We start from the raw sequence: 19,920 nt of genomic DNA on the forward strand, positions 1-19,920 counted from the left end.
GGGCATGGCTTTGATTTTTACACACGTTTATACTCACATGTATGGCCGTGCATCCATCGATCCGTACACGCATACAGCACGCATACAGCACGCATACAGCACGCATACAGCACGCATACAGCACGCATACAGCACGCATACAGCACGCATACAGCACGCATACAGCACGCATACAGCACGCATACAGGCCCACGGCGCGCTGTGTGCCTGAAACCCCGCGCCTCCAGCCCCGGCTCTGGGGCTGTTCCCTGCCTCAGCTGCCCCCTGCCGGGATGGGAGGGAGCCGAACCGGGGGCGCTGTGGAGCGGAAGCTGCTGCCCCCCGTGTCCGGCTGGGCCCGGGTACTTCTGGCGGGGCGGGAGGCGTCTTCGTGCTCGGGGCGAGCCTGGGCTCCGCCCGCGGGTCGGATCGCGCTCGGGCCGGTACCGGCGGGGGGGCAGCGCCGGGCGGACCCGCTCCGGACGCTCCCCGTGCCCGGCTTTCGCAGCCGCCCTCAGGGCGTGGCGCGGCGGGGGGCGTGGCAAGCGTGGTCCGTTCATGGGGGCGTGGCCCCGGTAGCGGCGGGGGCGTGTCCCCAGCGGCAGGGGGCGTGTCCCCAGCGGCAGGGGGCGTGCCCGGTGGCGCGGCGATGGCGGCGGCGCCGCGCTGGCGGGAGCGGCTGTTCGCGCTGTTCTTCCTGTCGCACGTGCCGCTGACCGCGCTCATCGATGCGCAGCCGCTGCTGCCCGCGGGGCTGCTCCCGCAGGCCGTGAGTGGGGCCGGGGGGGGGGGGGGGGTTCCGCTGCATCCGGGCTGTGCAGACACCGGGGGGGGGGGGGGGGAAGCGCTGTAAATGAAGCCGCATTTAACGCACTGGGTCCGTGCGGTCTCCAGGGGGGTTCTGCTTCCAGCCCCCCCCCTCGCCCCCGCTGCCCCCGGCCCGGCCCCGTGGCTGTGCCACGCCCGCGGGTCGCGGGGCTCCCTGGGCCTTGGGGTTGGAGCTGCTCCTGCCCAGGCCTCAGCCCCGCTCCTGCTCCCACCAAGCCGCGCGCGGGGGCTGGGACAGCGGCGAGCGCAGCCGGTGGTGGAAAGCGCGGGTTCGAGGGTGGGAAGGGGGTGACTGAACACGGAGCGTCGGTTCGAGCGGAGGCGGGTGGAAAACAGCTCGTGGCATCAGGGAGAGCAGCCAAAACCTCCGTGGGCTTTGCAACGAGGCCGTCTGGGGTTTGCCATCAGAACTGCCTGGGGAATCGCTCCACTTGCAGCCGTGTGTCATTAATAGTTAACCAGCAGATCTCAATGCATATCTCTGCGTGCAAAGTCCAGTGTAAAACCCTGCTGGAATTTACCTTTCTGTCATGGAAACGCTGAGCCAGGTGCTTGCCTTGAGCTGTCCCTGGGTTTTCCCATCAGTGATGCTCCAGCAGACAAGGGTCACCGTTCTGCTGCCGTAGATGTTCAGCGCACTAACGTGTTGCTCCGTTTTCTCTCTGAAGCTGACGGAGCTGCTGCAGTGGTACGCAACCACCTTCAGGGACCCCCTGATGCTCCAGCCCCCGGAGTGGTTCAAGGCATTCATCTATTGTGAAGCTTTCCTGCAGCTGCCCTTCTTCCCCATCGCAGCCTACGCCTTCCTCAAAGGTCGGTGTAAAGTGAGGGTATGAGCACGTCCTGTGTGGTGCTGCCCCGCAGCGCCTGCGTTCTGTGCAGCAGGGGTTGAGGTGTGGGTAAGCAATGGCAGGGGTGTGCCAGTGGAGCACTGCCCTGTTCTCACAGCAAGTTCCATCTGAGACAACAGAACAGGACGAGGGCTGTTGGAAACAGGGGCCATCACTACAGGCCTGGTCAGCTGTGGTCCTTCACATGGGACCAGCACCATGGTTTGACACTTGGTGTGCTCCCGAAGGAGATAAGTTCTAAGTACTCATTGTGCTACTTGAAACGTCTGTGATCACACCACTGTTCTCCTGGGTTGTTACTGGTACTTAACATTTTTTCTGCTGTTTACTGTATCTTGTGCCTTACCCTGTCAGAGCTAGAGCAGTTAACGTTCAGGCAGTTTACAAGCTGCTGAATCCTGCTTGCTTCAGAACACTTAAATACGCTTCCTTTTTGCTGCCCTGCAGGGAGCTGCAGGTGGATAAGGACTCCGGCCATTATCTACTCCACGCACGTGGCTACCACTCTGGTGCCCATCCTCGCACACATCCTGTTCCACGACTTCTCGGGGCCGGAGCAGCTGGGACCTCGGACACAGCATGAACGCCTCATGCTGCTCTCCGTGTACGTGCCCTACTTGCTGATACCGCTGCTGCTTCTTTACACCATGCTCTATAACCCCCACTACAACCACGTGGAGAAGCGGAAACGGAAGTAGGCCGCTCTACGGGTCACACGTCCAACGCTGACACAGAGCCTGTGCTGACGTGGTCCTCTGGGACAAATGCTGTACCATGGCGCTGGCTGCAGCAGCCATTCCCAGCGCACCAGTTCCCCCAAGGAAGAACGGGCTTGGTGTGAGCCGAGCCCCGCGGCTGCGGCGCGCACAGGGGAAGCAATTCCCACCTCTCCCTGTCCCATTGTGCCCTCTGCAACGGGAAACCGGACTTCAACCACCTGATGTGTAACTGCGTGGTGGGGGGAGGCTGCCGCTGATCCCTGGTCCCAAGAGGACACCAGGAAACCACTTCAGTCAGAAACGTGTCTTCCAAGAGCTGGTTACGCACAGATCCCCAGAGCGACGCTTCCAACACATTCCACATCCCACAATCGCTCTGAGCTTCCTTGCCCCTTCCTTTAAAATCCCACCTTCCTTTGCTCTGCTTCAGTTTTGATTAATTGTCAGTTAATTTGCTCAGTGATAATGTGCCCAAACTTGGATTTACTGATGCCTGAAGTGACCTTCGCTGGACACCGAGGCATAATTCCTGGGGGATTCCCAAGTACGTCAGGGATCGTGAACAAGGGTTCGCAGTTTCTCTCTCCATAAAATCACTTCTCATGTGGAAATAAATAACTAAACGCATTAAACTGCATGTAGTTTTCTTCAGGGAATGACTAAAAGGAACTTAATGACCATGAGGCAGTGTAGAGAGTCCCCATAGTAAATGTACGTGTAAGGTACAGCGAAGAGAACCTACCACTGACAGAAACCCAGGGGTGGTGGGCTTGGTTGTGGGGTGTTTAAGTTCTCAATTTGAGCTGCAAGAATCAAACTTGAGGAGTTTCATCAGTCTGGGGCTCCATCACTTACAACACCCACAGAGTTCAACTCTAGTGGTGCTACCGGTATGGAGGTACCTTGGGCATAGCTTGAAGTTCTTAATTCAGCTGATTGCCTGCTGTTTGTGTGTCTGTAACTGATCCATTCCAGTAACTGTGAATTTCTTGGGTTTTCCTAACTCCATGAAAAAATAATGTGGCCGATACGTGTAGAAGTTACTGCTGCTTTGTGCTCTGTCTTAACAGACAAGACAAATACTACATAGAACTACATGTGACAACCACTGTGACTGTCCAGGGAGCTGTGAACCCTGAAGCTCAAGGATAACCTTCTGCAGAAGCCCCTAATTCTGGGGTCTCAGAAAGTCTGAAAACAATCATTTATTTCCCCAATTTCTTTCAAAGAGCTGCACAGTTCTAAAAGGGAGAGACGTGACATAGCAACAGCAATATCAATTCAACTGTAATTTGGATTAGAAGTAGACTGTACAAAACTTATAAAATCAAAGGACACAACAGTCTTCACCCCGTTAGAAAGCCCTCCTTATTGCCACTCGGAGTGTAGGTCAGTCTGAATTCAAACACTTCCATTGGTACAAACAAGCTCTTCAGTCATGCACAGTGAAAAATTGCATATTTTGAAGTTGTCAAGATTCTGGAATGGTCAAGTTTGGTTTTATCTTAAAATCCTCTATTTCTGGAAAATGAACTGGTCAATGAATTCGTTCTGGTCAGCTTCAATTTTACACAGAGTCTCGTACTCTACCTGGTACCTGAAAGATAAAGCAGGCGGTCAGCAGCTCCTGTGCTGGGGCAGGACAGTGCTCCTGGGCTGCAGGGAAGGGACTTGGGCTCTGGAGTCCTCCGCAGAGCAGGGCTGCGTGAGCTGGACCCACGGTTCTGCAGCGCCTCCGTGTGCTGGCCAGGTCAGAGCTCACTGGCTTCCCCAGCTGCCCTGTCTGCTGCTGCCCTCGGTTTAGCCACAGTCATCAGAGATGGGCCTTAAGTGAACCCTCGGCTGGTGGCTCCACGTTGTCCACACGAGCTCAGCGCAGGAGGGCACACCTCTGCTGTGCAGATGGGCTGCGTGGACGAGCTGAGGCAGTGCCCAGCAGCCGTGCGCAGAGGGGAGATTGACTTCCCCGACTCCGCAGTGCCCCAGAGTACTGAACAGATAACTCACCTCTGCAACTGCATCTTCTTCTCAGCTATTAAAGCCTGAAGCTGCTGCTCCTGAGCTTCCCTCTGCTTTGCTATAGACTTCAGCAGGTTCCGCGCACCGATGGCCTGTCAGGAGAGGAGAGTGCTGTAGTTGTAGCAGGATTTGTTAATGTGTTTAACCCCTCTCACTGCTGACAGGTTGTGATTCAAGTGTTTCAGCCACACCAGCGGTAAAGGAGGGTGACACTACAATACTGGTGCACAGACAGAAGCAGGAACAGTGGGACTGTTAAACCCAGGAGTAACGTGGCACTCTGGGTGTACGTGTATGAGCCCTCCAGACATCAGTATCACAGAAGGGCCTGTGGGACGCTGACAGCAGGGCCTGCTGACGCTGTACAGTGTGAGCAGCTGCACCTACCTTCATCTTCTCGCTTTCTGCAGCTTTTGCCAGCTGATCCACAAGCTCAATCAAGCTCCCCACTATCTTCTGGAACTCAGCTATTTCTGCAAAGAGAACGCGGAACGCGTTCAGCACCCGCTCTGGCCCTTAGCTCAGCGTTATTTCGGGCGCTCCCGCGCTCAGGTACGCGAAGCGCGGAGCCGCGGTGCCCGGCCGCGCGGCACTCACTGTCCAGGAAGGCCGCGCACTCCTCGCGGAGCTGCGCCGTCTGCTGCGCCGCCTCGGGCTCCAGGACCCGCAGCTTGTTCAGCTCATCGAAGTGCAGCCCCGCCGCGCCCAGCGCCGCCTGCGCCATGGCCCGGACCGACCGGCGGCCCTGCCCGGCCCCCGCCCGCTGCCACGGCGACAGCCGCGGGGCGCGCTGGGAGCCGTAGTCCGGTAGCGCCGGCGGCGCGGGGCAGGCCGGGAGCGGCGGGGGGCGCGGAGCGTTTCCGGGTCGCCGGTGCCCAGCGGGGCGGGGAGGAAATGAGCTCAGGCGGCGGCCGCGGGGCTGCGGGCGGCCGCGGGCGGGTGAGCGGGCGGCGGGGCCGGGGCGTGCTGCGGGCAGCGGGCCCCGGGAGGAACTGAGCCGCCGTGCGCTGGGTAGGGCCCCCGCAGGCCCGGCTCGGCGCGGCCGGGGTGGCCCGGTACGAGCAGCGGGGAGCGCGGCGCCGGTCCCCCCGGTAGGACCGTCCCTTGCGCGGGGAGCTCCCGTTAGGGCCCGGCTCCGGCGGTGTCGGAGCTGTCTCCCGGGCTCCCTCCCGCTCCCACACCGGGCAGGAAGGAAGGAGCGTGGAGACCCGCCTCGGGTGCTGGTGGGGCGGTTAAAGGTTCCGTTGTTGGCAGCGAAGGCCTGCTGGCTTGCTGGGTAGCGAGCGCGTTAGAGGGACAGCGCCGAGCCCTACCTGGGCGGGCGGTGCGGGGCGTTCTGCTCACGTTCTGCTGGGCTGGAGGAGTAGGTAAATGCTGAAGCGGTGGAACGGGCTGAAAGCCTGGCTGTAGCGAGTACGAGCAGATGGGTCGCTGTTGAAGTAGGAGTGCGCTGTGCATGGGCCTGTCTCGTTGCAGGATCAGTCTGGCCGTGCTTGCAAGCACTCTTCTTTCTGAAATAGGGATGGCTGAGGGTTAAAGCAGGGCAGGACACTGATGGCAAATGTGAGGTTAAGAACCCTGTTTTTTACCAGGTTCCTAACTACAAGACAAGGTGTAGTTGTTTCTGGCATTGATTTAGCCATAACAGGTCATAGTTAGCACCTATGAGTGGTTGGAAGGAAATGTGCTCCTTGCAGAATATGGGCCATTCTGAGGGATTTCTCTGTACCCCTCAGTGCTTCATCTGAGGAATGAACTTCACTGTAACCCTCACAGACCGTTCTTGGGGCTTCCCTGGTCGGTCCCATGTGCAGTGCCCCAGCACTTCGATTTGCTCATGGGCTGCTCAGTGCGGGTGCAGTCATGGGAGAAGCTTGGTCCTGCCTGGCTGTGGGCTCAAGCTGGAGCTTGCCATGGTGGAAATCAAGTGTGGGAGCCCCAGTTAAAGTGTTTGTGGGCAAATGGAGCTCTTTGGCACTAGAATTTGTGGGATTGGTTTGTGACGATCTGCACAGTGTCTGTGTTGCTTGTTATTTAATAGCTGTTGCAGCATTTGCTTAATTAGAATGAGTTAAGAATAGCAGAATAACGTTGTGTTTTAGGTGTTGTTCCAAGTTCAGTTGTTATTCAGATCTCTGGCAATTTTAAGGTACCGTCTCTAGCTGCTACGTAATTTGCTGTGCAGACGGATGGATGTGGGCTTTTTCTCTGTTGAAAGCTGAGGTGGGGTGAGAAGGAAGAGGCTGTGGGATGAATAGCAGTATAATTAGCAGGTTATTTATTTATAAAGGTTACTCATGAGCCATAGGCACAGGACAGATAGGGGAGGAGGTATTTGTAGTCTGAAAGAGTTTTAAAACAAGGAGAACAAAACCCCAAGAGCTAAATGCTTTTGAGAGCATAATTGTTAGAAGAAAGATGGGCGAGAAGCTTGTGTTTGTACTTCTCCAGTTACAGAACTTTGGATCTGGCCTGTTAGAGTTTCGTTCTTTGTTTGTTTCCATTTTGAGCTTATTGCCAAATAAGAGACTGGGGAGAGGAGGCAGCAGTGAGTGTCTCGATGGGGTTTTAATGGAGACAAACGCTCCACTGAGTGGATGTTCTTGGCAGGGGGAGTGCGTTAATGTTTGAATTATTTTTTTAATAATTGACTCTTGGCATTCCAGGATGAAGGAAGAAGAGTTTTGAATGAAAGGAGTTGCCAGGAAGTAGGATGTTATGGTCCAGTATTGCAGTGTGGAGGCATCTGAAAAGACATTTGTCAGTGCCTCCAGTTGAAGAGCAAACCCCCAAGCCCTGCAGGTGCAGACACCCACCCTGCTGAAGGGAGGGCAGAGAGCTCGCCCCTGGAGATCCAGCTCTGCACAAAGGGTTGTGTTGTGGGAAGCTGAGAGGGAGACAGGTTCCAGCCCCTGTTTGAGCTCAGACCATCGGGTTTGAAGGGGAAATAACAGGAAGCCTGGAAAAGTTGAGTGTGCCTCAAAGCAGGAAGGCAGCTGTAATGTGACTGCATTCATTGCTGCGTGAGCTGTCTGACAGAGCTAAATCCTGGTTTGTCAGTGTGTGCGGATACGTCCTTGGGACATATCTGAAAGTATCTCTTCATGGGTTTGTTGTAAACAGACATTGCAGGCTCCTGTCCTGACCTTATGCCTTCCTGTTTCAAGGGCCCCATGGTTATGACAGCTCTTCCCTTGCCCTCCTCGTCTGGTGACTTGTGACCCGTCACCAATCACGGCGGAGTCCATCAAGCCCACGCTCTGCAGGGTCGTCATCTACCTCCAGAAGGAGATGTCAGGGGACACGTGTCTGACCACCACCCTCTGCCCGGCCGCGGGGCCCAAGCCCAAAACCTGCAGCTTCAAAGGGGGCAGCCTTGGCAACAAGTACGTGCGCCTCAATGTTGGGGGCTCTTTGTATTACACCACGGTGCAAGTCCTGACCAGGCACGACACGATGCTGAAGGCCATGTTCAGCGGCAGAATGGAAGTGCTCACGGACAAGGAAGGTGAGGAGATGTCTTTTGTTGTTGAGAATTTTGTAACAACAGTTTTGTAACTGGGGTTTGCTGGTGGTCTTTAAAATACCTCAAGACTATGCTCGGTTAAGGATGTAGGAGAAGAGATATTCCAAAAATAACCTGGAACATTAGGCAGCCAGTTCCCATTGGTGCTATCAGTCCTCTGTGCTTTACAGAAATGTGCTCTTTTGTTACTAAAATTAACTAGCAGAAGGACTGGTTCTTTCCTGTGCTCACAGCTGGTGTGCAGATCCTTCGTGTTGTTCTGAACAGACAGTCTGTGGGTTGTCATTTCTGTCGTGTCATGTAGTGGCATCATTGGAAATGTGCGTGTGGGGAAGGATTTTCAGTTTTCATCTTCAAATCTTGGCATAGCCGTGCTTGAAATGTCGAAAACTCTTTTTTTCCCTCCTTCCAGGGGAATGTTCCGCTTGCGGTGATGCTGTGACGGTGTTTTGCTGTCACTCAAGCAGTACGTCACCTCCTGCAGGGCACTTGGTATTGATTGGCTTTATAAAAATCCACTTTACACTATAGAGAGTAGACCAAGAAGGATGATCAATATCAGCAATGGCTACGAGTGCTTTCATTTTCCTTTCTTTCATAGTCCAGGGCAAAATGCACCGTAGGAATAGGGTTTGTGTCACTGTGGAGGGGAGGCTGCAAGAGGTTGGCAATTATTTAACCTCTTGGTGTTCCTGAACACTCACATGCAAAAGCTCTTTTGCCTGCCCAGATTGCATCAGTTTAAACTTGATGCACAGCAGTGTGTTTACTCAGGCTGAAACAACTCCTTGTGGTTTTGCATATCACATAAACCCAGTTCCCCTTCACTGGGTCTTGTTCAGTGTTAGTACAACTAACCCCAGTTAGCCCAGCAGGTCTGTATAGGAGCTCCAGCCTGAATGGAAAACAACTGACAATGGAAAACAGTCTGACAGCTACAGCTGCAGACCCAGCAGTGGTTGGCGTACTTTCCTATGTCATTTTCTGTTCTTAGGTCCTAAAATAACACTCTGCTGCTGCCTCCTGCATTATGGAAGAGGGCTTGGCACTGTATTAAGCCTTCTGCTGATGTGCATCCTACATGGCCATTGTTTGCTGTCGAGTCAGACATCCTGTTTCCTAGTGAACGTGACTTCAGGGGTGTTCTACAATTGCGAGAGCTGTCTGTCTCCTGTTTCCTGCCTGCATCCCTTCTCTGCTCCCTCCTGATCTGTCTCTGTCCTGTTCTTGGCTCCTGTTTGGAAACCAGAACAACTTTCTCCCCGTACTCCCAGAAATGGGCCAGTCTGCCTTTTAGCATCTTTGGAACACTTTCTGTTCTATAACTAACTTCAGTTTGCTTGCAGTCAGTAGATTTCCCTGAAGGAAATGGGAAGAGTACCATGTGGTGTTTAAGGAAGCATCAGGCTTATTTAACCTCTCCCAGCAGCTTTTCCTTGAGCCCTAGAGTTGAGGCTGTTGAAATGATGTGGTGGTTATTTTTCAGGCTGGATCCTTATAGACCGTTGTGGGAAGCACTTTGGAACAATTTTAAACTATCTCCGGGATGACACGATTGCACTTCCAAAACACAGGCAGGAGATCAAAGAGCTGATGGCAGAAGCCAAGTATTATCTCATTCAGGGCTTAGTGGACATGTGCCAAGCAGCCCTGCAGGTAAGTAGAAGTAGCCTGCAAAATTTTTCATGGATGTTTTGCATGTAAAATTGACATAAGACAACTTAAGAGAGCATTTCATGGCCTTAGAGATAGCATCAAGTCTTAGATGTACAGGACAGCCTGGAGGAAAATGAGACAGCAGTCAGGTGAGTTGTGAGAGCAAATCCAGGATGTTTAACAAAGCCAGGGTTGTCCTTGCTCTGAGTGCATGCCTGGGATTCCAAGATGCTTTGAGTAAGAGACACTGCTTTAAGGACATTTCCCTGTGTCAGTTTTGTAAATAGTAAGCCCGTAGTAGCTTTATTCATTTTAGATGTCTGCATTCAGCTGATTGAAATCGGCTTGTTCTGCCAACTTTTGAATAAGGTTAGCCCATATGCAGTATGTAGAACTTATTATTAGGCTTAAGATTGTGAAATGGATGCTTCTTGCAGGACAAACCTTAGTCATTAATAAATGCGTCACATACTGGGTTCAACATACTTCTTGTATCCACTGAAAAAACACAAAGCCACACTGACAATTCTCCTTCTGGTTTGGAATTGAAAACCTTTCTTCTAAATACAGAATGTTCTAAGGCCTTCCAATTAGCTATTGAGCTGTCCTTAATTTGCTACATGAGGAATCTGGAGTCACAGACTGTACCACTTGCTCTTGATTGTTGCTTTTGTATCAGAAGGGGCTGAAGTCCATTTGGTGACATGCTGTTCTTGCCAAATGCTCAGTTCATAGTGGCTGATGCTGTTACATGCAGCAGTGCTTAGAGTTGATAGAAACTAGTGCAGACCCTTTCTGTCCTTGCCTTCAAAAAGGGTGGAATAATAAAACCACTGAAACCAAATACAACTTGAGCTTGGAGTCCTTTGTAGCTAAGGACATCCACCTGCATCCCAATATTTCCATATCGCCTACCTTCGGGGGCTGAGCAACCCCCCTGCAGTATTCATGGGTGTGGATCGAGGTAACGCTGTGTGGTTGCTGTAGCAACAGGGAGCTTGTCCTTTGCATCACACGGTTTGGAACGTGGCTGAAGGGGTTGGAGGAGACAGCAGCAGTGCTTGGCTTTAGCATTTATCTCCCTTGGGTTTATTTACTCTCTCCTTTCTTTAAAACAGGACAAGAAAGACTTGTATGAACCTGTCTGTAGCATCCCCATTATCACATCTCCAAAGGAAGAAGAGAGACTGATAGAATCATCAATGAAAGTAACTGCTTTTCCACAACTACGCAGTGAGAAACTGATTTTTTGCTACGTCTTCGTACACAGACCTTAACCTTTTCTGCTTTTTCCCTTTCTTTCCTAACAGCCTGTTGTTAAGCTGCTTTATAACAGAAGCAACAATAAATACTCCTACACCAGGTACGTCAGGCTTTTTCCCCACTGGAATGGGGAAGTTTCCCTTTGACTGTGGGAGTGGAGGAGGATGTGGGATGACCTAACTTGGGTTTTTTTGCTTACAACATTGCTCTTCTAAGGATTTGAGTGCAGTTAGTTTCGAGTGATGTGTATCTGAATGGGGTGTGAACACAGCAGACTGTATCCACTGAAGTTTAGTGTACAGTTCAGTTGTGTAAGAAACATGAACAGAGACAAGGGACAAGAGATAAGAACAACGGTTATTAATATTGGCTGAAACTAGGTATAACTTCAGTAATGCAACACAAACCAGTAACCAGAGCATTACCTTGTCGATGCAATGCTTTGATCCCTACCTCATCAGCTTAGCTTGATTTTTTGAGTCTGCAGGTACCTCTGACAGCACTCTTTGACCTACAGACGTTTTTGGTGCTCCAGTGCCTCTAAATGAATTAATTATTTGGTTACAAAGGGAAGTACCTATTCTGCTCAGGAGCAACCCAGATAGGGCCAGGGCAAGAATTGACTGGCTTTCCTCCTATATAAAGAAACATTATATGTTTAGTTTTATGCTGTAAATATCATGATCCCTTTGTTAAGATGCTACCACAATGGCTTTGGGTTTTCCCTAGCCAGTCATTGAGGAGATGTGAGTAATCCTTTATGCTGTGCAAAGTCCTCATTTTCAGCCTTTTCCATCTGAGATGCAATCTTGGAAGTTTTTTTCTCTAGACAGTGTCTGGCTGTCAAGAGAGATGGATTCTAACAATCATGGTATTTCAGGTAGTGGGGAAATGCTACCTGCGGGAGTGCTGAAGAGCAGCAGCCTGGCTTCAGCAGACTGCATTCTGTATCTGCCGTATTGGATTCCTCCCTGTGTTACTCTTTAGCTTACAGCTGTGATGCTAAAGCAGCACAGAGGAGCACATTATTCACCCTGGTCTGGAAATGAAAATGTACCAGTAAGGAGAACAACAGAAACCTAGGTACCAGGAGGTGCTGGTATCTCAGCTAGCTGGAGGGTTCCAATTATACCTTGCACATGAATCTGCATGCCTTGCTGGTGTTTGAATGAGGCATCCTTACTTAAAATTCCACGCTGGCTGCTAGCAAGCAAAGATTTTTTCCTTCTGTTCTTCCTAATCAACAGTATAACAGGAGCTTTTTCAGTTGTGTTGTCAATGTGGTCTAATAAGATAAATGGATGAAGATTTCCACATTCTTTTCCCAGCTCTGCCTCTTTATAGAGGTTGGAACTTCTCATTGGCTGAATCCCAGATTGCTTTATCAAATGATTCTTGGGAGCTGAAGGCTTTGGTTGCACTTCATTCTTTTTGGATTTAGCTCTGAACAGAAATACTTCTCAGGCTAAATATTTTATGGCCCAGTTGGATAATCTCATTAGCAGTGTCTTGATGCACAAGTATTTCATTGCCTGCCTGGGCTATTTGCAAATGTCAAGATACTTATAAAGTATGATCTCGTGTCTCTGGGTAGATTTTTGGCAGCAAAGTGTGAATATGGAGCTTCTGGGTCCAAAGACCTTGCTTTTAGCTGGCCTTCTAACACATGTTGGCTCTTTGGATTTTTCCTGTTATGAAGCTAAAGGGAACTGAAGTTAACATGTGGCCTAGTGGTTTTGAGCATCAGTCGAGAGATAGTTATAGCAAGTTGATGTAATGATTTGGGAGATTGTGCTGTCGTTGTTAATTACATAACTTGACCTCTAAAGGCTGTTGTGTTTGCTCATGGGCATCAGAGCATCTTATTTGTATCTGAAATTGGCTATTACCCTCTCTTTTCTTGGCAGCATATGGCAATGAGTCACTACTTATTTGTAGTCTGCAGTTAGATCAATGCTTAAAGCTGTGGTGGAACTGGCATATAAATTCTGTAGAGATGGCCAACTGAAAAACCCCCATGTTCCTTCTGTTGTTGTGTTTCAGTAACTCAGATGACAACTTACTGAAGAATATAGAACTGTTTGACAAACTCTCACTCCGATTCAACGGCCGAGTGCTTTTCATTAAGGATGTTATAGGGGATGAAATCTGCTGCTGGTCTTTCTATGGGCAGGGTCGGAAACTTGCTGAAGTCTGTTGTACCTCTATAGTGTATGCTACAGAGAAGAAGCAAACCAAGGTAATGGAGTTTTCCCACCTGCCCCTTATGGTTTAAAGAAAATCAGGTTGATGATACATTACAGAAATGTGTAGATTTTGTATAACTAAAGCCAGATTGCTAGGGGCAAGCAATATCACTCAGTAGAAAAGCTTTGATACGCCCTCTCCTGCATGTTTGCTGTGTTTCAGCCATATAATCCTGCATATATCAGGAGAAGGATGTGCGTTCTTTTCTGTAGGTTGAGTTCCCCGAGGCAAGAATTTATGAGGAAACGCTAAATGTCTTACTGTATGAAACCCCACGCGTTCCAGACAACTCCCTGCTGGAAGCAACCAGCAGGAGCCGCAGCCAGGCGTCTCACAGTGAGGATGACGAGGGGTTTGAACTTCGTGACCGAGTGCGCCGAATCCACGTGAAGAGATACAGCACCTATGATGACCGTCAGCTTGGCCACTAGCGTGTCCTTTGAGGAGAAGGGGGTTGGTGTCAAGGCTCGTGTTGATATTCTTTGAGGGAGATCAGGAAGTAGGGAGGGATTGGTTGGATTCTGTGGATTCATCTTCATTTGGCTTCTTGGCTCCGTAGAGAAGCAAATGGGCATTTGTGCGCACAAAGCAACACTAAAAGCCAAAGGGCTTTCAGAGACAAAGATATTCATTTTGCACCATGTGCTTTAAATGCAGACTGGTCCCTTTTCATGCTACATGAGGAATGGAATTCAGGATGCTGATTCTGACAGTTTGTGGTTGCTGTTTGATGTCTAAAGACTTTACCAGGTTTCTTACTTCCTGGAGAAATCGTGCTCTTCCCGAATGAGGTGGTGGGATTTGAAAAGCTTTTCCCAGATACCTGCCCTTTTTTAGGGCTTTGTATAACGGAACTTTTAAGTTTTTAAATCGAGATACTGAAGAGGGGGCAGAGAGAACCTGAACATGACTACTCTTAGTAAACACTGTCTGATAACCCCCAGAAGGAATGGTTAGCTACCCTGTAGTCAGGTGCACTGCACGTGTGATTCTCCCACCTCCTGCCCCAGTACACTTTCAAAGGTTTGTGTTGCAACATAGCTTATCTCTAAAAGTCGTTAATTCTGAGGCAAGCTCTTCCAACGACCTAAGAGTCAAGTCATGAGAAAACCTCCCCTTGTGGAAAATCTGTAATGAGTTGTCTTGGGAGATGGAGGAAGTGGTTTGGGGAAGGAAGAAACCTTTTCAAGTAAGAAAACATTAGGAAGAAATTGTGGCAGGGTTGCCATTCTTGAGGCCTGTGATAGTGTAATCCTGTTCATATAAACAGTGGAAGTCTGGGAAGTAGTTTTACATTAGCTTCCTCCTGTGGCTCAGAAGTGCTATTTGATGTGAAATTTCTCAAGCAGCAGGGGAAAAATTGCAGTGACTGGGGAAGTACAGACTAAACAGGCTAGATGATGTTCACATAGGGAAGGGTGAATTGTTTTGTGCTCTGAATCCCTTCTCGAGCATAGAAGTTGAAGTGGAAAGAGAACAGTCATAAAGATCTTGTTCTATCATGAAACTGCAAGAGGCTTTGGGCACAGGAGAGGGGTAGCTTATATTGAATTTTAAACTGAAATAATCACTTCTGAGTGCTTGGCTGGGTGCTTATTGTAAAGGGCCTTTCAGAAGGTTAGAGTCAAGGCAGCTCTGCATACTGGCTCTCTGGAAACAGTTTCAAGTTTAGTATGAAAGGTTCTTACTGTATTTTTAGATGTTTGTGTGTATCTACATTGCAGTGTTACCACTGCTCTAAACAGTGATCACTTGATGGCTGCTCCCTGGCAGCTCTGCGTCTGTGGCAGCAGTGGATCATGCTCCACAACTGCTTTGCTGTTCCCATGTTGTACATGAACGCTTCAGATTCCATGATGGTTGGTCTGGAACTGTTTTGGCCAGTGCCAAATTTACGTATAAGTTTTAAAGCAAATTAATGCAAAACCCTAACAAGAAAATAATCCCAAATGAATACAGTAAGCCACAAGTAGAATTAAGATGGTAGATGGTTTGGTCATAATAGAAGCAGTGGAGGGAACATAAAAATGCTTTCCACTCATTTAGGCTTTTGAAACTGAAACTATTGAGGCTTGGTAAGAAAACACTAATGGCTGCAAACTGTCAGGATTTCACTGCCCAGCCAGGCCTCTACTTGTGTCAGGAATTCGCTTAATTCTCCCCACATTCAGGGGCCAGCATGGCCCCAGTGTTGCACCTGCCTTTTTGTGAAAGGCCTCTTTAAAACTCTAATAACCTCTTTAATTTTTGTATTGCTTTTGTAAGTTGTTTTGCAGCTGGTTTTTCTATTGTGTCACTGAAAATACAGCTGCTGAGATGAGTTGTGACAAAGATCTTGGTGAGGTTTTTTTTCCTTTAATTCTGTTAGAGTGTAACGTGGATAGTTTAATTTTTTCCCCTCCACTGATACTATTTAAATTACGCTGTGGTGGGTGCTTCGAAGCTCCCAGCACAGCCTTGTAGTGGTGGGGTCTTTATCTGCACTTAATAGCTTCCATTTGGTCTATTGTACTTTTTTCATCTTATAGCAGGTAAGTGCCATTTAAAATCCACATGTGACACTTCTGTGTCTTAGCAAATGATTTAGACTATTTTTTGTTGTTACTATCACAGTGAATGTTACTGGAGTGAGTGATGCTAGTAGCCTTGCAAAACTGTGTTTAAAAGGAGCCATCAACAGAAAAATGGTATCTTTGCCTTTCTTTTCTGTGGGTAGTACAGATACGGGAAGGAGCATATGAAAGAGAATTGAGTATCTGATGCACATGCTAGTCCAGAGAGTTTCATTCTGTGGTTGGATTCTGTGCTTCCAGGTTTCATTCATGAAACGGATTCAAATTGTGAATTATTACTCTCTAAGAAGCAGAGTAAAGCGTGTGTTTTGGTTTATTTGGGGTTTTTTCCCTGTCTCCCATAGCCAACAAGTAGTATTAATTTCAGATTTGAATTTAGATTACATTAATCTTGGAAACAAGCTGTTTTGAGAACCATCTGGATGGTTAGAATCTTCTGAAAAGCGCAAAATAACTTCTTGGTATTTGTAGAATATCAGAACTGTAAGCAGTTAGGAATGTTCTTTAAATACGTATAGATTGTCTCTTCATTTCACCTTCTTCTCTCATCCCCATTCATTCTCCCTTCTGTACACCCAGTTAGTACTGACCACAAAGCATCTACTTTTAGATTAAGATATGACTAGAACTGGAATGATGTTAAACAGCGCTTGGCCAGTGTGGACAGAACGCTGTCAGTCTGTCAGCTTTAACCAGAGTAGAAATCTAATTGCATAAGCATCTATTCAAAAGATATTTCAAAACCATGGTCTTGATGTTCTTTGTCCTGATAAGATTTTCAGGATGTGGCAGAGAGATCCCAGTTAAATACCCGTGGCTGAGTTTGACTGGCAGTGCTGTGGTTCCCTCCACTGGTGGACAGACAGGAACAGGAGGACAGCAGGAAATCCTCTGCGGAGGTGTGCTATTCAGACGTGCACCAGGCTGAAATCTCAGTAAATGAAATGCAGATGTGGCTGCAGCTGTCACACAGTTCATGGGTTGAACACTTTTCTAGTACGGTGATAGAACACTGTTTTCTCTGGAGTCCTGCTCCAGTACAGGGTGTTAATTGAATGTCCCTTCTACCAAAATCATGGCATGAAGATTTTTACAGTCTCTGTGCTACCAGGTTCTGATAATTTCAAATACCTTAGTTTTGGTGTAACACATGCTGTGTATTCTAATCCTGATTGTCCTTTACTTAATTAAAGTCTATAAATTGTTTTGGAAAGAACATTCTAGAACATAATTGTACAACCTGGTATAATAGAGAAAAAGTGGCACTGAAAAGGATGGTGCAGTTTTGAAATGCAGCATTCACTCGTTTGTAGTAAGCTGTCCACCTCTGGAGAGGGCAGCCAGCTGTGCTTCCTAAGAGTCTTCTCTGCTGGCTATATATATCTCAAATTATGATCCCTATTAGGACAACAGAGTTCTAATTACAGGCATTTGTCTACAAGGTAAGAGAATTGTAATGGATTCCTCCATAGACCATCATTCTGGGTGTGTTTACTGATGTGTCTGTGAATTTGTAGTATCCTTTAGGAGGAAGAAATGCCTTTTTGCTTCATTTGTAATGGATGAATTCTAACCACATCAACTTGCATTCGTTAGCTGCTGGAGCTCTTTCTGAAACCTTACTGTCCTTTTCACTGCCAAATGCAAGTGAACTTTTGCACAGTCAGATGTTAGATTGAGAGGAGGAATGGACGCCATTAACTGCCATCTGTACACCAGTACTGTAATGAGGGGTTGCATGTTTCTGTAATGGGGTCCTCACATACTGCAAAGCAGCCTCAGTCTTTCACAGGAGAAGGAGGCAGTGGTGCCTTGAGTGAGTGTGTGATGTTAAACAGCTTCTCAGTACCAGTGTTAATTAGGCAATAATGTCAGAAGAGAGAGCTCTGCAGGGGAGCAGCCTCCAACTGCTCCGTAAATGCCGAGACAAAGATAAGTGTTTAACCTTCACCTTGACATTTAGATTTCGGAGCAGGAGACATTTATCCTATGGTAATGTTCCATTCCACTGGCTTTTTATCTCTTGCACTTCTTGGTTAAAATATAAAATAACTGATGGAGACTGGGAGGGCATAGGGGGAACTGATACTATGGAGCCATTGAAAAGCTGCGCTCTGCTTGGCACAAAGCTTATTGGGGTTTTGGTCAGAGTTTCTTTTTCTCAAGGTTTTTTGATTTTCAGACATAATTCACTCTAGGAAATAGCGATAAAGTATTCCTTAACTGAATGTGTCTGGCCTAGCAGTCCTATCTTACACAATTAGATTATATCCTCTGACAATCCTTGGCATTAAACCTTTACAGCCAGATTTCACACCATCCATTCTGCTAGGAGAGCTGAGGTTTTATTAAGCCGTGAGTGGGCATGAGTCCTGTTTCCAGCTTTGCCACTAATGCAGTGACATACAGCAAGCCAGGTTTTCTGTAGGTGCGTAATTTTTCCTCATCTGTAATAAAATGGTGGTAAGACCCTCCCCTACCTCAGAGGGACATTGAAGCTTAATTTGTTTAATCATAGTGCAGGTCTTTGGATTTCTATAATATATCCAGAGGATAGTAAATATGATTTCTGATCTTGTTTAAACTGACATTCTGGGATCAGGCTGTTTTCTTATAGCATCAAGCTTGGTTTTATTTGTATGTCTAACTTTTAAGGCTCAGCCTTATGGATAAAATAATTAGTTAATGCAGTAACCATATTAGCTCTTGATTTAAATGTTTTTTCTTTTATCAGTGCATTAAATGGAAATGGAACACTAATTTTTAATAAAGTGTTATATTTTGTCTTCTGTAATTTTTTTCCAGCATCAAAACTTTTTATTTGTCTTGTTGGTCTCTGCACTATTGTCTGCATTTGAGTTGTGATCCTCACTGTGAATTTAGGATTCCTGAACCACGGAATTCCTGGATCAGCAAATGGGGTTTGTGTTAGACAGAGCTGTTGCTGCGTTTCACCCATGCCTTGCAAGTGCTGGCTGTGTGTAGGAGGTGTCAATGTACTTACAGGTGCTCTGCAGACAACTGGCTTTGATTTTTTTCTGGGCTTTCCTTTAACTGTAGAACAATTCAGTGGCTGCAGTGGCTTTTCATGTTCATGGAGATAACTTCATTTCCTAGTAAGAATCACAGAGCAGGTTGATGTTGCATTAAGTCTACACAGTTTATATTATCACAGAAGTAACTCACTTGTATTTTGAAATCTTTAACATTGACTGACAGAGCAGCCCTGGAGGGAATTAGATCCAGAGGTTTGGTGTGTGTTCTGCAGTAGGTGTGCCATTGAGGTAGCCAAGATAACCTGTCTGTTCTATTCAGCTGTTCCCTTTGCTGCTGTCACCCTGCCTTTTGAGCTAAGCCGCAGGGGGTTTTATTGCGAGCAACAACTGCAAAAAACTATTATGAAGAGTGTTGAGCGTCTCTGGAAGAAGAAACCTCTTGTGTCACTGTGGTTTCCAGCGCATGCTGGCTGCGCTCTCGCTTGTGCTGTTGGGACTTGTTTTACCTGCAAGGTGCGTGCTCCTACCCTGACTTTGTGCTGGGTGAGAGCTGCTAGAAGCAGCCATTGTGGTGGGACTTCGGGTTCTTGTGACTGGGTGATAGGGTTCAGCCTCTCTGCCGCCTCTCTAAGAAATGGAACAGATTTTGTCCTGGTTTCCCCTCTTGTGCCTGCACTAACAGAGGTCTGCCTTGGCCTTGGTGCTGCCCAGCTCCTCCTTTCTGCACCAGTCCCTTGGGAGCTCTCCCTTTGCCTGGGCATTCCAGTGGCATCTTTCCCTTTGCAGGCACAGCTCAGGTAGGGTTTGCAGCAGCAGCTGGGTGGCTCTCTGGTTTATTGAGTATCAGAATACCTGTGCCGAGGGAATGATTTTTGCCTACGTCCTTATTTGCTTTGGAAGGAAGAGCTTGAGTGCTTTCTGAGCACCCCCTGTGGCTCTGCCAAGTGCTGTCCTTTTGCCAGGATCGAAAGCGAACCAGATGAGTCTGCTGCTTACTGAGTGGAAAACACGGGGAGATGCTGTAGATCAAGCACATTTAGCGTGTCACTAACCTCATGCTTCAACCCCCTCCTTCCCTTCTGTAGCGAGGCCGGTGGGCCGCAGCCGTGCTCCGGTACTGAACCGGTGGGCTCCCCGGGTCGAGGCTCCTTCATAGCCGCGCTGGTACCGGAGGAGACCGGGGCCGCCTCATGGCCGCGCCTCAGCGAGCTCCCGCCAGCCTGGCCCCACCCCCGCGCCGTTGCCGTGGCAACCCCCGGGCGG

General features: G+C 48.6%; 3 protein-coding genes and 1 long non-coding RNA gene across 8 annotated transcripts; 2 read left to right on the plus strand and 2 right to left on the minus strand.

The window, feature by feature from the left end:
- Positions 1-573: 573 nt before the first annotated feature.
- On the plus strand, positions 574-3,009 carry TMEM97 (transmembrane protein 97). Its single transcript, XM_065694756.1, has 3 exons — positions 574-748; positions 1,476-1,620; positions 2,106-3,009. The coding sequence occupies exons 1-3, from the start codon at positions 629-631 to the stop codon at positions 2,354-2,356; spliced, it is 516 nt and encodes a 171-aa protein (XP_065550828.1). The 5' UTR covers positions 574-628; the 3' UTR covers positions 2,357-3,009.
- A 630-nt stretch (positions 3,010-3,639) lies between these two features.
- IFT20 (intraflagellar transport 20) lies at positions 3,640-5,196 on the minus strand. Its single transcript, XM_065694757.1, has 4 exons — positions 4,994-5,196; positions 4,784-4,869; positions 4,385-4,488; positions 3,640-3,974 (listed from the first exon to the last, which is right to left on the minus strand). The coding sequence occupies exons 1-4, from the start codon at positions 5,118-5,120 to the stop codon at positions 3,893-3,895; spliced, it is 399 nt and encodes a 132-aa protein (XP_065550829.1). The 5' UTR covers positions 5,121-5,196; the 3' UTR covers positions 3,640-3,892.
- A 60-nt stretch (positions 5,197-5,256) lies between these two features.
- Positions 5,257-18,455, plus strand: TNFAIP1 (TNF alpha induced protein 1). 4 transcript variants are annotated; one of them, XM_065694609.1, is made up of 7 exons: positions 5,257-5,335; positions 7,564-7,904; positions 9,409-9,578; positions 10,697-10,786; positions 10,889-10,941; positions 12,885-13,080; positions 13,301-18,455. In XM_065694609.1, the coding sequence occupies exons 2-7, from the start codon at positions 7,688-7,690 to the stop codon at positions 13,517-13,519; spliced, it is 945 nt and encodes a 314-aa protein (XP_065550681.1). In that variant the 5' UTR covers positions 5,257-5,335; positions 7,564-7,687; the 3' UTR covers positions 13,520-18,455. The 4 variants fall into 4 exon arrangements, with proteins under 4 accessions (XP_065550681.1, XP_065550683.1, XP_065550682.1 ...); XM_065694611.1 differs by lacking the exon at positions 5,257-5,335 and adding an exon at positions 5,342-5,487; XM_065694610.1 differs by lacking the exon at positions 5,257-5,335 and adding an exon at positions 5,342-5,451.
- LOC136021910 (uncharacterized) lies at positions 5,722-19,800 on the minus strand. 2 transcript variants are annotated; one of them, XR_010615939.1, is made up of 3 exons: positions 19,710-19,800; positions 18,666-18,774; positions 5,722-5,907 (listed from the first exon to the last, which is right to left on the minus strand). It is a non-coding gene; the product is annotated as an uncharacterized LOC136021910 (long non-coding RNA). The 2 variants fall into 2 exon arrangements; XR_010615940.1 differs by lacking the exon at positions 5,722-5,907 and adding an exon at positions 18,399-18,565.
- Between the last annotated feature and the right edge of the window lie 120 nt (positions 19,801-19,920).

The sequence above is a fragment of the Lathamus discolor genome, chromosome 14 (assembly GCF_037157495.1).
Source record: "Lathamus discolor isolate bLatDis1 chromosome 14, bLatDis1.hap1, whole genome shotgun sequence".
NCBI lineage: Eukaryota > Metazoa > Chordata > Aves > Psittaciformes > Psittacidae > Lathamus > Lathamus discolor.

Bases quoted from the DNA above. Each gene is read 5' to 3' on its own strand.
- TNFAIP1 (XM_065694609.1), top strand. From the start codon at position 7,688: ATGTCAGGGGACACGTGTCTGACCACCACCCTCTGCCCGGCCGCGGGG. The intron at 7,905-9,408 runs GTGAGGAGATGT...GTTATTTTTCAG, and splicing joins AGTGCTCACGGACAAGGAAG to GCTGGATCCTTATAGACCGT. The intron at 13,081-13,300 runs GTAATGGAGTTT...TCTTTTCTGTAG, and splicing joins CAGAGAAGAAGCAAACCAAG to GTTGAGTTCCCCGAGGCAAG.
- TMEM97 (XM_065694756.1), top strand. From the start codon at position 629: ATGGCGGCGGCGCCGCGCTGGCGGGAGCGGCTGTTCGCGCTGTTCTTC. The intron at 749-1,475 runs GTGAGTGGGGCC...TTCTCTCTGAAG, and splicing joins CGGGGCTGCTCCCGCAGGCC to CTGACGGAGCTGCTGCAGTG. The intron at 1,621-2,105 runs GTCGGTGTAAAG...GCTGCCCTGCAG, and splicing joins AGCCTACGCCTTCCTCAAAG to GGAGCTGCAGGTGGATAAGG.
- IFT20 (XM_065694757.1), bottom strand. From the start codon at position 5,120: ATGGCGCAGGCGGCGCTGGGCGCGGCGGGGCTGCACTTCGATGAGCTG. The intron at 4,870-4,993 runs GTGAGTGCCGCG...TTCTCTTTGCAG, and splicing joins GTGCGCGGCCTTCCTGGACA to AAATAGCTGAGTTCCAGAAG. The intron at 4,489-4,783 runs GTAGGTGCAGCT...CTCTCCTGACAG, and splicing joins CAGAAAGCGAGAAGATGAAG to GCCATCGGTGCGCGGAACCT.